This window comes from Falco biarmicus, chromosome 5, assembly GCF_023638135.1.
Source record: "Falco biarmicus isolate bFalBia1 chromosome 5, bFalBia1.pri, whole genome shotgun sequence".
NCBI lineage: Eukaryota > Metazoa > Chordata > Aves > Falconiformes > Falconidae > Falco > Falco biarmicus.
This window is the reverse complement of record NC_079292.1, coordinates 45,594,897-45,611,135: the sequence shown is the minus strand read 5'-3', so window position 1 is coordinate 45,611,135 and position 16,239 is coordinate 45,594,897. Positions and strand designations below refer to the sequence as shown.

At 37.2% G+C, this 16,239-nt stretch overlaps 1 protein-coding gene across 3 annotated transcripts in view; it reads right to left on the bottom strand.

The window, feature by feature from the left end:
- Window positions 1-16,239, bottom strand: part of BLTP3B (bridge-like lipid transfer protein family member 3B) — a 61,668-nt gene that overhangs the window by 40,585 nt on the left and 4,844 nt on the right. For 2 of the 3 annotated variants that reach the window (XM_056341013.1, XM_056341012.1), the window contains exons 2-3: window positions 3,236-3,398; window positions 2,124-2,162 (exon numbers count right to left, since the gene is read on the bottom strand). In XM_056341013.1, coding sequence (XP_056196988.1) covers window positions 2,124-2,162; window positions 3,236-3,398 — 202 coding nt within the window. Of the gene's footprint in view, window positions 1-2,123; window positions 2,163-3,235; window positions 3,399-13,229; window positions 13,377-16,239 lie in introns of all 3 variants that reach the window. The other variant, XM_056341014.1, reaches the window with a different exon arrangement.

The following is a 16,239-nucleotide window of genomic DNA, read 5'->3' as shown; positions in this document are numbered from 1 at the left end:
TCTTGTCCCATTGGAAGCTCATTCAAAACACAACAGCTAATATTACTTCCTTGTCTATTTCTGACTTTATATCACCCCTTCTGAATTCCTCCATATACGTGCTCTTAGGGCACACAAACCACACTGAAAAGCTTTGTTCTTTATTTTAGATTTTTCATAATTCAACCTGTACTACCTACTGGGCTTTATTATTATATTGTGTTAATTATGCCTGTCTTCATAATCCACTTGCTACACATTCTTCTGTGCTACTCTTACCCATGAAATGCCCTGACTATTACCTACAAATTCATAAAACTCTCTACTCTGGATTTATTTTTATTTCACTACATTTTGATGCTTGAAAGGGAAGTGTGAGCTGTTAACAGTAGATCTAGACATCTTTAAATTATTTTCTTAGCTGTCTCAATGAATAACTTGCCTCGCAAAACAACAACAGAGGAAAAAAAAACCCAAGAAAAAAACCCAATCCCTTAGTTTGAGGATGGCAGCAAGGAAGCCAAGATTTCTCCTGGTTATCCCAACATTTTTGGGTGTTTGACCATTCTTTTAAGGTTTCTTAAATTAAGACCTCTGCAACAATTTCCTTCACTATGTGACTAGTACAAAGAACAGTAGGGCAGTGATTTAAGGAGTTTGCATAATATAAATAGGAGGTAACAAAGAACACCTGGACATAGATATCTGTCTATTCTTTTCTCACTGGCAACTACTGTACTTTGATAAAGGAAAAACTGCTGCAGAGCATCCTTGGGTCCCCAAAGCACTCCTCAAAATGATTTTTTTATCAAAAAGAAACAGAAATTGATTATGAGTAAAGGTAACTTAGCATTTGCCACTGTGTTAACAGACAGACTTTCACAAAGGTCAGCCTGGCTCAATGAAGGTACCTTTGGCTAGATAAATGGGTTCTAGTTATCTCCTAAGCTATGCAAACAGAGGACGCTATTCCAATTTAAGTAAACTCTCAGCTGCAGAAATGTCCCCACCAGAACAGTGAAAGTTCAGTGATGTAATACAGGTCTAAAGCTGGACATTTAGGCCATTGAATCCACCTTCTTTTAGAAGCAAAAAAGGTTGTTGTACAGTCTACCACGGAAGAGTAAACTTTTGTTATCAATTCAATGCACTTGTTCAAGGAAAGCCTTATGTAAAAAAGGTGACCTTGAAAGTTACCTGAGCCTCAAAGACTGCTCATATAAGTTCAATAGGAGCAAAGCAAACAATCTGGCCTCGCTACCATAGGTCAAAGTATGTAATCTTTAAGAATAGCACGGCTTAAACTGGTTTCCTGATTTGGCAGTTGCATCTTACAGGCAAGAGGTTGAATCATCCCATCTCAGTATTACCACACTAAGCTCTCTGTGTCAGGAAGAAGCAGTACAGGCATTAGTACATGACAACTGGGTCACTAGCAAAAGCATCAAGTATTTAAAACATGCCTTTCCCAAGTCTGACTCAGAACTAAGGAATTACAGGCACATTCAGGAATTCACTGCAAGACTGGGAAGCACAACAGTTAAAGGAATATTCATTCCCAAATAAACATTAAAAAGGTTTAGTCATCGTCAAGCAAATCACTTCTGGTGCCACCAGATTTCTTAGTATATGTAAAAAAAAATGAAAAAAAAAAAAAGCAAGAATTAGCATTACTTAAATTGTTGAGTCCTATCTACACATCTTACATCCTATTTATATACAGGCTGAATCCTAGGCTGTTACAGAAACCCCGTAAACTGAGATCATTGGGTAGAGCACAGAGGTAGAACAGAAAAGTCCTTAGAAAAGATACCCCCAAAAGACAGGCAGGAGCTTGTAGAAAGGTTAGTTGGACAAATAAGTACCCTTCAGGTGAACCCAAATTAAGATGTAATGACTGAAGAACTTGACAAATATTAGCTAAAGGTCAAACATTATAGTGATGACACCCAAAGCCACTGATTAAGAAAACAAACCTAACAACAAAAACATTAAGGCATTTTGTCTTGTTCTGCCACTACCCAGAGGACACTTTAGTAAAGGCCTGTTAATGTTTCAGTTATTTCTAGAGTCAAGAGAACTATACAAATATTTAAGAAATTCTGCTACACAGACTATATTTAGGAGTTGATCTCAGAACTCACCAAAGAGATGGGGTGTGTTTTCAATTTTGTCCATGGTATCTGCAAGGGAAAACATTATTCTAAAAGCAAAGTAAATATTAAAAATACAGTGAAATAAAGCATATTTTTTTTAGAATGTTTTATGTATACAAATTTGTAACTTCTGAAGTCATAATAATACTACTTTCAAAATATCAAGTTTATCTGAAAATAGCGTATAGCAAATTTATATACACAGAAATTTTAGGCATTAACAGAACTTCAAAATCTCGTTATCACTGAGCAGAAAACAGAGGGACAAAACAGAATCTGTCTCTTTAATAGTGAGTTGTCAAGCATCAGAAAAAGCAACCACTGTCTTCCACATTCTTTGCTTTAAAAGGAAAGAAAATCCACATTTGCTCTGTTGGCCTACAAATAATTGGATACCTGCAACAAACTATCAAGTTCAGAAAAATCAGGACAATCTCCCATTAGAGGGAAGTTAAAAAAAAAAACAAAATGAAAAAAACCCAAAAGACTGAAGAGGTGCAAGGGTTTGACCAGATCATTACTTCTGTCAAAAACAAGCCACAGCTTCACTTCCTACTCTCATGAGTATATTCTAGGAATGATGTCATACATTGTTTCAATTCTTAGCAGCCACAAGGACCACAAAAGCAGTATCTACTAGATTTAGTGTTTCCACATTTCCCTCAGAGACCAGAACCCCTCAAAAATATAATCTTAGAAACAGTAAAAGAACAAGAGGTAAAGCAATAGAAAGAGAGGAGCAAAGAGAAGAAATAACAAAAAAGTGAATAATAATTATAGTGGACTAATTACCATGGGCAAATACAAGCTTTTATCTCTACCCGTATTTCAAAACATGCAGAAATAAATTCTACTAAGAAAAAAAATTTTTTAAACCACCACTTATTTTCATCACTTCCATACATATTTCATGTTTCCACATGAGAAACAGAAATTAGTAAGAAATTACTGCTGGTAACATCTTTGGTTTTCCTCCAAAATTTTAACCAAGCACTCATCACAATCTTCCCTTAATACAAAAGTTGCTTGAAAGTTTACAGAGACACAAAGAAAAAAGAAAGACTTAGCTAAATACTATTCGAGCACAATAAAATACTTACCCTAATGGATGCTTTATTGCAAAAGACCTTGTTTATAGCAAGCCATGTTGGAAGATCCAGCATGTTCTGAAGCACCTCTTGATCCAGCTCTAAATTGGTCAGTTGACCTTCCCCCTTTAATGTGCTCAGGTTGATCTTGTCAGGTGACAAATTTTTGGTGAACCTAAAACCAAACATGCACCTTAAGTAAATGCACGCAAGGCCATCACAGCTGTCACACATATAGCTGCCACTCTAACTTAAAGGAATGGTCTGGGGGTGAGGAAATCATCTTAGGTTCTTAGGTACAATTTCATCCTGAAAAGAAATGGTACCATGGAATTGCTTTCTCCCTCTAAATTTCTGCATCTCATTAACTCCATTTACAAATATATGAACAAAATTAAACATATTATGAGGTATCTTGAAATCTGTCCATCACCCAGAAAAACAAATCCTTGATTAAAAGTATTAACTATTTATTTTAAACTGTATAAGGTAGAATTGATTCCATTTCACTTTTCCTTAGTTTTTCAAAGGAAGGGGGAAAAAAAAAATCCCAACCCTCTACACCTTATACTGTCATTCTTAGAGCAAGCAGGAGTGGCTTAGAATTCACTCAGCAGGAGTAACTAAAAGCTACTCCTTATAAATAGTATCTTTCTATATATATTTACAGTTAAAATCTCGAAAGTAAAAGTTTTATTTACAATGTCCATGAAGTTTAATCCTAGAATTTAGTAATAAATTAGAAATAGACAAACATACATATTCATACATACATAGCAGCATGGTGTACATAGTAGATGAAAATTTGAAAGGCCAATCTCATACACAAGGGCTAAAAAATGTAACTATTTAAGAGTACATATGTAATAAGTTTCATTACACTTCAAAGTCACTATGATTTACTGCTACAACAGAACAATCTATGTGACTGTCAAATGGTTCACATCCTTGTGAGATAACATGACAAAAATCATGGGTACTCTATCCCCAGACCAACAGCTGTAGCATTATATTCACCACGAGCAGAAGCATAGGCTACACAAACACACTTGTGTTCTGCCATGCAAAATTGTTTCTGCTTACAAACTGGGTCTTATTTTACATGATTAGGTAGTAGAAAATACTACCATTTGCATTATGCTTTGTGACTCTTCCCACCAAAATCTCCCCACACTGATGTTCCGCAGGCAGAGAGCACTGGGGTTGGTCTGACCCAAATCAGGGAACATCACCCTGAAGCCATACCCCAAGGAGTGCAACTCCAGTATTTCCTTCCCATTCAAGAAAGCAATTTCTAACTGAACTATGAAGTCCTTATTACATCAGATACTCAGGGGGAGATGGTGGAAGGTGAAGAAGGCAAAGAATGCTGGCAAGCTTTTCCTCTTAACAGTTTCCAAGTGTGGCTTGAAACATGGTACGCATTTTCTCAGTCCAGCTGCTTTACTGCATTCTTGTGATGGTAAGCTTTGGAAATGCATTTACCTAGCCTGACAAAATGCAAACACTCATTTTTAACAGTCCTGTGAAACATTCAGCCAGACATCATAAACTTACAGTTTCATCACCTGTCGATTTAATCACAAAAAGGAACTCCCGAAGATCAAGACATCTGGAGGTGGAGGTGCACAGGGGAAGAAGTTTGTTCAGATTTTTTTTTTTTTTTACTATACCATCTGAAATTATTCAGAACGTATTTGCAAATAATACTAGACTTGTTTCTTATGATAAAAGTGTTGCAGTCATTTCTTTATTGCTTACAAGGCACAAAAAATCCAGCCAGAATGAGCTTTGGTTCATGAAGATTTTCAGTACTAAAAATATATTAAGATAAGGCTATTGACAAATATATTTTGCTTGACAACTAATGTACTTCTCCATTCAGAAACATTACGAGGAGATCAAAGGATTTAAAATTATTTAATTTTCTGGTTACCCTTCTTTGTTCATTTTAACAAGAAAAGAGTAATGGGAAGAGCTGAATAACCTGCCTCAGTAAAACATCCCATTAGTAACTGCAAAATATAAAGCCTCCTATCTCAGAAATCATATTGACAAGTCTCATCTGACTCACCCAGTTCAAATACTTAGAAGAAAAAAAGTAGCCATTGAATGTTTTCAGTCACATCATAGTACCTCTCACCCTTGACGTTCTGGATGAGAGACAACATTAAACTAACAATTTGTGGGTTTTAAGTCACATTTATCAAGCAAATGCCAAAACATTCTGCCATTACACACAAAACATCTCCTGAGACTCAGAGTCTGTGGAGCAAGTCCTGCTCAGGGTTCCCCGTTGCTATGTCACACCAGAAATGCCACTCAACTTGGAGACAGATCTAACCATCATCTTGGTCTCAACTGCAGACACATCACAGTGAAACCCAGAGGATCTACAGGAATGGGTTTCCAAACTTGACAGAGAAAAATACACCAAAATACCATTAAGGATGAGAACGAAGTCAGCAAAGCCAGTCTTGAGTTCCTTCTGACATCCTTCAAACTGACAAGCCAGTCCCTCCCAACAAGGAGGAGGAGGAGGACAGGGAAAGCAATCTCAACAAGGATCATGATTTCCCCCACCATTTCTACCTTCCCCCCCCTTTTAATTCTTCCAAGAGTGTTGCTTTGAATTTGTTATCTCTCCTGCAGTCAGCAAAAGGAAAAATGCTCTGAATGTTGCTTCATTCAACATAGACTGACATAGAGGATCTCCACCTGGAAGACTACAGCCTTCATTTCAAGAGTTAAAGAAAGAAACTTCTAACAGGTGAGTTGTGAGAAGGTATTTCACATGTAGACACCACTAGCAGCAGATCTCTTCATTCTCCTTCCACAGCTTGAACTCAATTGAGTGATACTGTGGCATTTCCTCAAAACCCATAGTAACTTCATAATACACAACAACCGCATCTGCTTTGTCTATCTGCTTGTCCAGAACCAATTTTCCACTGAGGATGCCAACACTTTGTGGTTTTGTGCCAGTTCCTTGCTCTACAGAATACACTTTTGTTTGCTGAAGATTTTCAGCACTTCAGAAACATTTCATACTACTTGATATAACAGGAAAACCTTTTAGTTTTATACAGTGGCCTCAACTTAAAAAATAAAAAAATTACAAGTTTGTCTATTTGGACAGCTAGCCCTGCAAAACACATTGTGATCATATCCGTTAGAGTTTACAAGAGTTCAGATCTTCATACACAAAATTAAAAGAAGAGACAAATGACAAAAAAAAAAAACCCAGCATTTTGAATTAAAAATTAAATTTAAAAAAGCACTGGGGCAACCACAATACTCCAAATGGTATTGTTCTAGGATCCCATGGTACATCAAAGCAGGACATGCCCCAGTGAGCCAGAGAGCTTTGACTTTCCTTTCTGGTGTGCTTTGCACTTGGTCAACAGAGACTCGGGGAGAATACGTACCACAGACACTGATGTGTGTCTAGTGCAAGTTCTAGTGAACTTGCCATGAATTGGTATAATCATCACTGACAAAATTGTTACTATTAACTTTTGATTTTATTAACAAATGTTAATATTATGCTAATAGTCTGGTGTTGGAGACATTTTTAGTATTTATTGCCAGGCAAAAATCAAAGGAGAAGGCAGCATGGCTTTGGAGGTTTGCAAGTTATCTTTATCTGAAGAACTGCTGTGTCAGTATGGTAACCTAAAATGCTTAATTGCTTGGACTTGGGAACTTATTAGGCTATCATATTTATGATACAACTTTTATGTAAAGCGAAGAAGTACTTCCCATTTAGGGTAGAATCATGGAATTCTGAATATGTAATAATTAGAAATCTTGAAACATCATGACATGATCCGTGATTTAAACATTCTCAATGAGCTTTTCATATAACTACCCAGAACTAACATTATCACCAACTTCATAATATGCACACATTCTTCTCTCTGACTTGGCACATGCAAACAGCTCTCCCCCAGCTTGCCGTTTGTTTTTTCACCCTGGTGCTCATTCCTTAGGATGAGTTAATTACTCATTAAAAACTGGGTCAAATTGGGAGTGGAGGCCTGGATAACAGGGGCATTTCCCTGCACAACATACCATGAACTCCTGAGAGATCTTTCTTTTCTAGGGAACAGACCAAGTGTTAATACCCAGTACTTGGTACAAGAAGTAAATAAAGCGGAACAGGGAAAAAGTAAAAGGGGAGGGCAAGAGGAATGGACATAAAGGACGTGGCTGAGTTCACCAAAGCCTTCTGTTACATTGCTTTGCTGTGGCAGTAAGACATCACTGTTATTGAGGCAATACATACTTGGTTTGCTAATACCACAAGTTATACTTAGCAAAACTGTTTTCAAAGATTTTGTTTCAGCTTCACAAACTACCCTTCCTTTCTCAAGGCATATAATTTGAGATTTGAATTACTATATCTGACACCATGAATTTCATTTCAGTTTTAATACTCAATTCTATAAGGTAGATTAATGCTATAAAATATTTCACACTTTAAATGCAAGAATCCAGAAATAGCAAGTTATCAACATCACAAGCAGCCTGACATAGCTCCCTTGGTTACATACATATACACACACACACACACACGCTCGCACCAAATATTACTATGCAATTAGATAGACAGTTCAACTTCAATTTACACAACACAGACTAAGTTGAGCGGAAAGCTTGAAAGACTGCACAATAACAGCACAGTAGTAAGAATCATATGTAGAGTAGTAAATTACAATCATTGTATTTTGTCAGGACCACAACAGTTATTTTTTCCTCTAAAACAAGTAAAAATCTACACCGAAGATGCATTTTCTCCTTACCTGAAATACTTATTTTTCTAAAGTTTTGTTTGTGACAATGCAGGCTTTGAGCTCTGAACAAAGCACTCCACTGTGCTTGCAGAGAAGATGGCCAAGAAGTGAAACAAAACATAACCAAGAACAGCTGAGAAGACAGGGGAAAACACTTCTCTGAAAGCACAAGCTTATGGTTTGTATAACAAAGGCCACAGACCACATGAAGCTTAGAGCAGCACTCCACAAAGGTTTGGAGAGAACACCAGATGCCTTGTCATATTCGTCAACAGAAACTCCATCTCTGGATTTAAGAGAGAAACAACAGAAGTCTGGATTACATTTGGACACAGGATTCTCAGCTGTTTTGCACATCTACTGAATATCCAGTCTCTTCCACCTGGCTCCACCATATGCCTTCCCTGCTTTTTAAATAAAATTCTTTCAGCAACTTGATCCTACATGTTTGTCCTAATCATGACAGACTATTAAATCATAGTATGTGCCACATGTTTTGCTTACCTCCTTGCTATGAACTAGGACTCCTGTCCTGGTTTTGGCTACTAGAAAGAAAATTAACTCTTTAAGGAGTTGTCCTGGTTTTGGCTGGGATAAAGATGTACAATTCACAACAACTGGCTCTGAAAAAGGGAAGCATGGCCTGCCAAGCACTGGCAACTGCATCAATAACAAAACAGCAGAAATGGAACAGAAAGACAACTGGTTTTTTCTTTTTCCCTGTTTCACCTGCCTGAACCATGTGATTAGATCAGTAAGGAACTCAATGTGATTTCTGAAGCAAGAAAAATGGTCTTTTTTCAATTGAGTTTGAGGAAGGTATTGGCTTCCCACGACTCCAGGTAACAGAGAGAAGGAGAGCTACTATCATTCTGCTCACCGTACCACTTCATATTAAGACTTTATGTTTAAATAGAAGAGGAACAGAACTAATTCTTTGACAAAATCTGCCACAGAAACAAAGCACTGGGATAACCAGGGTGCGCATTGTTATGAGTGAGCTCCTCTCATCCAGTGTAACACCACAAACCAAAGCTCATTTTTGATAACTGGTTTGATCTGAAAAAAACCCAAAAATCTAAATCCCTCTCACTTTTAAATAAGAAAAAAAAATATCACACCAAATAGCATGCTGCAGGCAACAGAACAATTTCCTCTCTCATGCTTTCTTTCCAGTAGCCAGAAGAAATATCAGCGTCTCAGGAACCTCATCACCTGCAGACACTAAGTTCAAGAGTGTTGCTATACTTCTCCCCACAGCAGCACATCACTAGTTAAGTCCAAACTACCAAGATGTTTAGATCTATTTAGAGAGCAAAAAGTCCTAGGTGAGAAGGAGACAGACTCCCTAGATTAAAAAACAACTCTGCATAGCAGTAATATTCAGCACAATGACATTCAGAAGAGTTCTTAGTAGCATTCCCTTCCTGATCCAGGTATGATAGGAGAGAAAAGGTGAGACAGACAACAGTCATACAGGGCTAAAGCTTCAGTTGCCATTAAATGAACAGCAGACAGACTAAAGACAAACTTCACAGATGCAGCAAGTGATTGACCTGTATTGAAACAGTAAGGCACTAATGAGAATTTTGCATGGATATTATAGCCATGGAACAAAATTAAAAAAAAAATAATCTGTAAAAGATGCCTATTTTAAGCCTTCAGACCTATGAAAAAAGATTAGAATGAAGCAACTGATACCTTCTTCTGGTACTTTAAAAAACTTCAACCAAAAACCATCACAAAGGCTGCTACAAAAATTAACTATACAGTAAAGGCTTAAGGATAGTAGAAACTGGTCAGAAAACTAGAAGAGCAATGATATCTAGTATGTTCAAATGACACACAGAAATCCAAAGGCAATTAATATATTTAGTAATGACCTAGAAAAAGTTGGCAAACTGTGAAGTAACAGAAACCTTTATGTGAATCCTGGCTGTCCTAGGGATGTTCTAATTTTAATGCAATGTATTAAAGTAGTATTTCACACAGCCAGAAACCATTAGCTATAGTTTATGTAAGATTTGCAATAGATGACTTTTAGCTCCGCAGGCTGTGTTAAAATGTGTAAAAGTTGACACGTAACATTAAAGTCGCATTAATCATGTCCACAAAAACTGACCTTCTGAGGAACCCAAGATATCAGCAAATGGCTTTGCAGCAACAGCTAGCTCACTGATGATGCAAGATACTGAATATCCGAAGATATAATTCACGAAAACTACTAGGTTCTAAATGAAAGATACATTTTTAGGAAAAAAAGCTGGAAGATAAGAGATAATTGAAAAACTGCCTGGGATACATGAAGGTTAAGGTGCTTCTATGTATATAAAAAAACAAATGGTAAGTAGTACTAAACATGCCCACAAAATATGATAGCACGCCCTCACCTTGGATGCTGTATCAATTTCTGAAAATACTAACACTAATATAGAAACAGAGAGGATAAACAAAAAGATTAATGACAAAGTAATGAACCCTGCAGAAAAAGTTAACTGGATGCTTGTTTATCTTAACATAAGAACAAAAACACACACAAAACTAAAAGGGAACACATTTAAAGGCAATAAAAGGAAACACTGCAGAACATTTAAGGCCCATAAACACATCAGGATAGAATACAGTACCAAAATCAAAAGCTCAAAAGGATTAAAAAAACCCACAAAACTAAGGCACTTGTAGGGTTTGTAGGGAGAGGTAGTACCTTTTATGCCTACGACATAGCAGGATTAACCCGACGCACTCCGACGCAAACACCTAAGTTCTTTACTTAAGAACATTGACAGTACATTAATTTGCAAATAAACACTTGTGAGGATAAAACTTTAATATTTCTAGACAAAAAAATTCCCACAAACAATGATGCACTCACATTCTGCACCAGGAAGAGATCACTAACATAGCACTGTAAAATGTCACCACCACTGTCAGCAGCCAGTGGCAATATACAGTGGACATCATTTTGGTGGTCTGACAGGCTATCTCCAGCCTTTATCCGGAAGTAATCCATATCAGCAATGTTTTGTTTTGCATGGATTCCCAAATACCATGCAGTTTCCTCCAAAGAAGCCTCTATCAGTAGATGAACTGCAAGGGCTACCATTCTCTCAGTCTGCCGGCTGTACAGAATCACAGGGGACTCCTAAATTGCAATACCAACTGCAGCAGCTACACCTGTTACCAGACTTTTCAAGCACACCCCTTGCTACCTATGATACCTGCCTGGCACCTTCTTACACCCTCCAACACCAATATGTACAGGAGAGGGGTATCACCCCTTTACCCATGAGAAATGTGGCCACTCCACACAAATGCCTGCATACTCTATTTAATCACACCTTGACCGTAGAATTGTCAGGTGTGCATTTGGTGGTTGAGTGCAAGATGGAGAACCGTGCATGGCCTCCTGGATGTCCAGCATGGAGATAACTGCATGATCTGCTGCACAGCACCTTGCAAAAGTGCTCATGGGCCAACCCTATGAAGCAGGACAGGGCATTCCCCAGTTTGCACACCCGGCCTTACTGCTCTCACCTGGCCACAAGTTACAGCAGACTAGACAAGTCCAAAACTCTACCTTCAGCCCTACAGCTTTAGGTGGGACTTTCTAGGCCACTATACAGGACCTGAATCACCTAACGCTTACCAGGCCTTTTGACTTATCATAAAGACAGATCTTCCTTTCCTTAGATCGCTAATTAGGACCCTGACTCAACAACCAGCCCATACCTGTGTAACATGTCTGGTACAGTGTCACACCACCCCTCTTACCTCTCCCATCCTAGAAGGTGAAGCAATAAATAGTACTGCTGTGCTGATGCCTTCCAAATAATTGCATCACAACGCAGAAGGACTTCAGCAGGGACTCCCACTCCAGCTGACTTTCTAAAGGCTGCTTAGTACCCCCTTAGACCCATTCCGTACTTTCTGAAACACTGACAGCCCCACCAACTCTCTTGACAGTGTATTAAGCTTCCTCTAGTTAATTCTGTAATAATACGTACAGGAAATTATCTTCTTTCTGTTTGGAAAAACTGTATTGGTTGCTCTTTGGGTACAGGCAGAACTGAAACAGCTGCTGTCATCAACGCCTATTATCTAATTATGTGTCATGCAGCACATCTGCTCAGACATAGCCAAGCACTGTGCATAAACAAGGAGCTTACGCTGCACGATAATCATCTTGTAAGTAAAATACTGCTCAAGCAATTTCTCTTTAATTTACAGTAAATCCTCAGACAGATCGGTATTAGCTTTTCCATTCCATGAGCCTTTTTGCATACCACTTACACAAGCACAGAAATAGTCAGTACTGTCAAATCCAGAAATCTTGTTTCAAACATGACAATTATATATATACATGACAGACCTTAATGCATACATTGAGTAATAGGTAACATAAAATTCTTAATATACTAAACCATATGTGGCAAGGTATACGCAACTTGCACACTGTAGGCCAAAAGAAAATAACACCTCACATTTTGAGAATTTGCTTGTACCTGATAAACGATTAAATCCTACTCAAAATACAACATTCTGCACCTAATACAAAGAAAGTCCATTCGATGCAAAATAATTTTATAGATTTAAAATCAAGAAATAATGGTGCACTGTAAAAACATGACATCATCTGCCATTTGGAAACTGCATCATTTATTTATGTGACATTAGCAGATTATAATCTTAATGCTAACTAATCAGATCTCATAACAAAATAAGATTTTTTGATACAACATTAACTATAAGGACTATTTGAAAAAAAATATTCAGCTGTTCTCTTATGTAAACTAGGTAAAACGCTGATGGATCCTTCACATATCTACCAATACAGAATTAATAAACATCAAGTTATGGAAAGGAATTAGGTAGGTGTACATGATAAACAGCCAAAGTCAAATAGTCTAAAGATATTGAAAAAACACACCTAGAAGATTATATTTAAAAAATACACAAAGGTATGTTTATAATGGGACTGTTCATTTACTTCACAAACCAGTTTTGCAAATCTAGATTAGGACTTGAAAAAAAACCCCAAACCAAAACACAGTTGCATAGCAAGCAATTACTTTTTTGCAGAATCACGTTGCAAAAAACAAACAAGAAAGAAAACCCAGTTAACATTTTACAGAGCTCAGTTTCACTCCTTAACTTATATAAATGCATACCACCTCTTACACTTACTCTAAAGGTGGGAGAGGGGAAGTTACCTGAGGGCAAGGTATTCAGACAAAAGGCCCCTATTCCTGGTGAAAGCAAGTGGTCAGTTGCCAGGGCTTCCGAGAAGCTTCTGGTACTCATTTTGGTAGTAAGGATATTCACAGCAAACCAATCTCCACCAGAGCCAGCTGGGATCGCTGCAGGGAACGGGACACAGGGGACACACAAGGGATCAAGTTCAAAGGGAAAAAGGAGTGATACAATAATGTAAGAGAGTTTTAGCTAAAGAGAACTGCAGTTACAACAGTTTGTTACACATCATGACATTATAGAACAGGAAACAGACCCGTGTAAAATCCTAGATTCCCATTAGAATACCCCATGCTGTCTGATACGACAATACTGCAGCCATGTTTATTTAAATAAACAGCTTATGGAGAAAATCTTAATCAGGCAGAACAGGTCCATATAATACAGCAAACTGGCTTCAGAGCTACTCAGTAAGTGTATTTGGAATGTGTGAAGGAAGATAGCCCAGAGGCACAGCATAAGATGTTTTTATTTTATTTTGAAATGGGAGACAACTGTACTGTTTTGTTTTGCCTAGCTCGAGATTTCCCAGCCCACATTATTTGTGAGTTCATCGTGTCTCAACTTCACCTATTCAAAATCCACAAAAGTAAAACATGACTCTACAGACAGAGGTAAGGAAAGGGGACTTCTTGGGTTTGTTTTGGAATTTGGAGTGGTGCCACAAAGACCTGCACACTTTTAACATTCTGATCTTGTAAGCTATGAAATTTTAGTACATTAAGTTTCTTAATAATTTTAAAATTAAAATCTTTAACTTGGCAAAGCATGTAGTAATTTAACTAAAGAAAGTTTCTGATAACTCTTTTCACTTTGAAAAGATGCCTCAGCCTAAATATAATTAATTCCTACACTTTTACACTTTGGAGTACAATAAAATGCAAGCGTTTGGACAGTGCCCTTGATAGGCAGTTTGTTGGGATATTTGACCAGTGTTTAAGAGATTTACACTAAAGTGAATTACAGATACCTAGTTACAAATTATTATTTTTCTCAGGCCTTGAGATCCCCAGCAATGGGAGCAGCTACTACATGAAAACTGTTCCAGAAGTAAGCAACCACGTAACTTCCAGATTCCTGGGTAGCTGGATCCCAAGATTGCTTCCTTGGGAGTCAGGTAACAGGAGCAGCCAGCTCCTCCGAGAAAATAAAAGCTCTGGTATTCTAAAGCTATACAGTAAGCTGCATGGCAGAGCTGTCACAAAACCTGTGCTGGGGGCATTCCTTACACAGCAAGGCTCATACATGGATGCAGGGGAGCCTGGAAGTACTAAGAGCCACCACCTGAGCTATAGCGCTTTTCTTACTTTCCCCTATTGTTTCCTTTCATGAAAAGAGGAGACAATGGATCTGAACCCTGGTTAGGACCAACTCCACAAAGGTGTACAGAAGAACTCCTGCAGGAGCTATCAGATTGAGAAACCTGGGTTCCCCCACAAGCAGCCAAAACCTAGATATGTTGTTCTAACTACTTATTAGCAATTATTCTCACGATTTGCAAGAATTTATAAATGCCTTTATAATTCCATTAATGTTTTATCAGAAATTATGTAATTTCCTTTGCCCAATCTGCTTGTAGAAGAAAGAAAAAAATAAAACAAAATACACTTTAACAAGTACCTCACTGTGAAAGGTATTTAGTAGATACTTTTATCCACCTTTGATATAAAAAAAACCCCAACAGGGCTTTGGCAGTAGAAATACCAAATTTCAAAAAATGTAACTGGGGCTTTGTTTTGATTCTTACATACTCCATAATCATTTGAACATAGGACAGACACCATTTTAATCCTCACAGGCTTTATTTAGATACCCTTTTTCCTGAGAACGCTCCACACTAGTGCATCAGCTACTTGAACACAAAGTAATCCTCAACATAATTTTCGTTCTGAATCTTATTTCCCAGTAAAACTAAGAGTCATTTAAAGAAAATGACTGTATACTACACAAGTAAAATGCTGCTAATTCCTGTTGATTCTGCAAATGCACTAATTGTTATCACTTATGCGTAAGTTGTCTGACTTCAAAGTAGTTCAGCAGAACTTTCATTATACAAATAAAACATCTGCAGAAACAGCATCCAGATTTATAACACATTTGCAAAAATAGTATAAAACAAACTGAAAACTAGATATCAAATTCTGTTTATTTTATTAACAGAAATGCTACTGAAAACTTCAAACGATCTTCTGGGATATAACACAAGATTTAATATTAAATCTTACTAAATATAATGTTTAAGAATTCTACCAGCAAATACATTATTGCTCGTTTATCTCAGAAATACCTTCATAATTTCATAAAGCACCACAGCAATTTCAGTTTGGCCTTGTACAAGATGATCTGTTACAAAAGCTTAAAGTAAAATATGACACAAAGCTACTAAAATAATATAAAGTGAAGGGTTTTTACATTTGCTGAAAAAAAAACATTTATTGATTCCTTTATGCTCATCAGAACATTACCAACACACTCACAAAGACAAAACTGTTGGCATGAAGTCTCCACTTAAATACAAAAAGTACTGAATTTCAAACATAAGGGAGTTTAATACAGGATTATAATGTAACTTTAAATTGCTCTTTCTCTTTGTTCTCCTCTGCTGTCTCAAGCACTTCTGCTTTACTACCTGTCCTTTTTCAGACTCCATCTTTCACTACGTGCAGCATTTAAGACAGACATTATGCTAATGATTTCCGTAAGCATTCGCATTCAACAGAGATTGATTCATTCAGAATAATGTAGATTGTTACATCTACATTGTGTTTTGTGACGTGTTTTTTCCCCACATACTACACAAGCCAATAAAGTCAGTCGTGTAGAATAACTATAAAATCTTCAGCACAAGCAAAGAGAGAAGTCGTTTTACACTTATTCTACGAAAAGTAAGCACTTCGTGTTCATTGGCTGGCTAAAACAATTTGAAAATTTTCACAAAATTCAAGTGAGATAGAAGTAGAATACACAAAA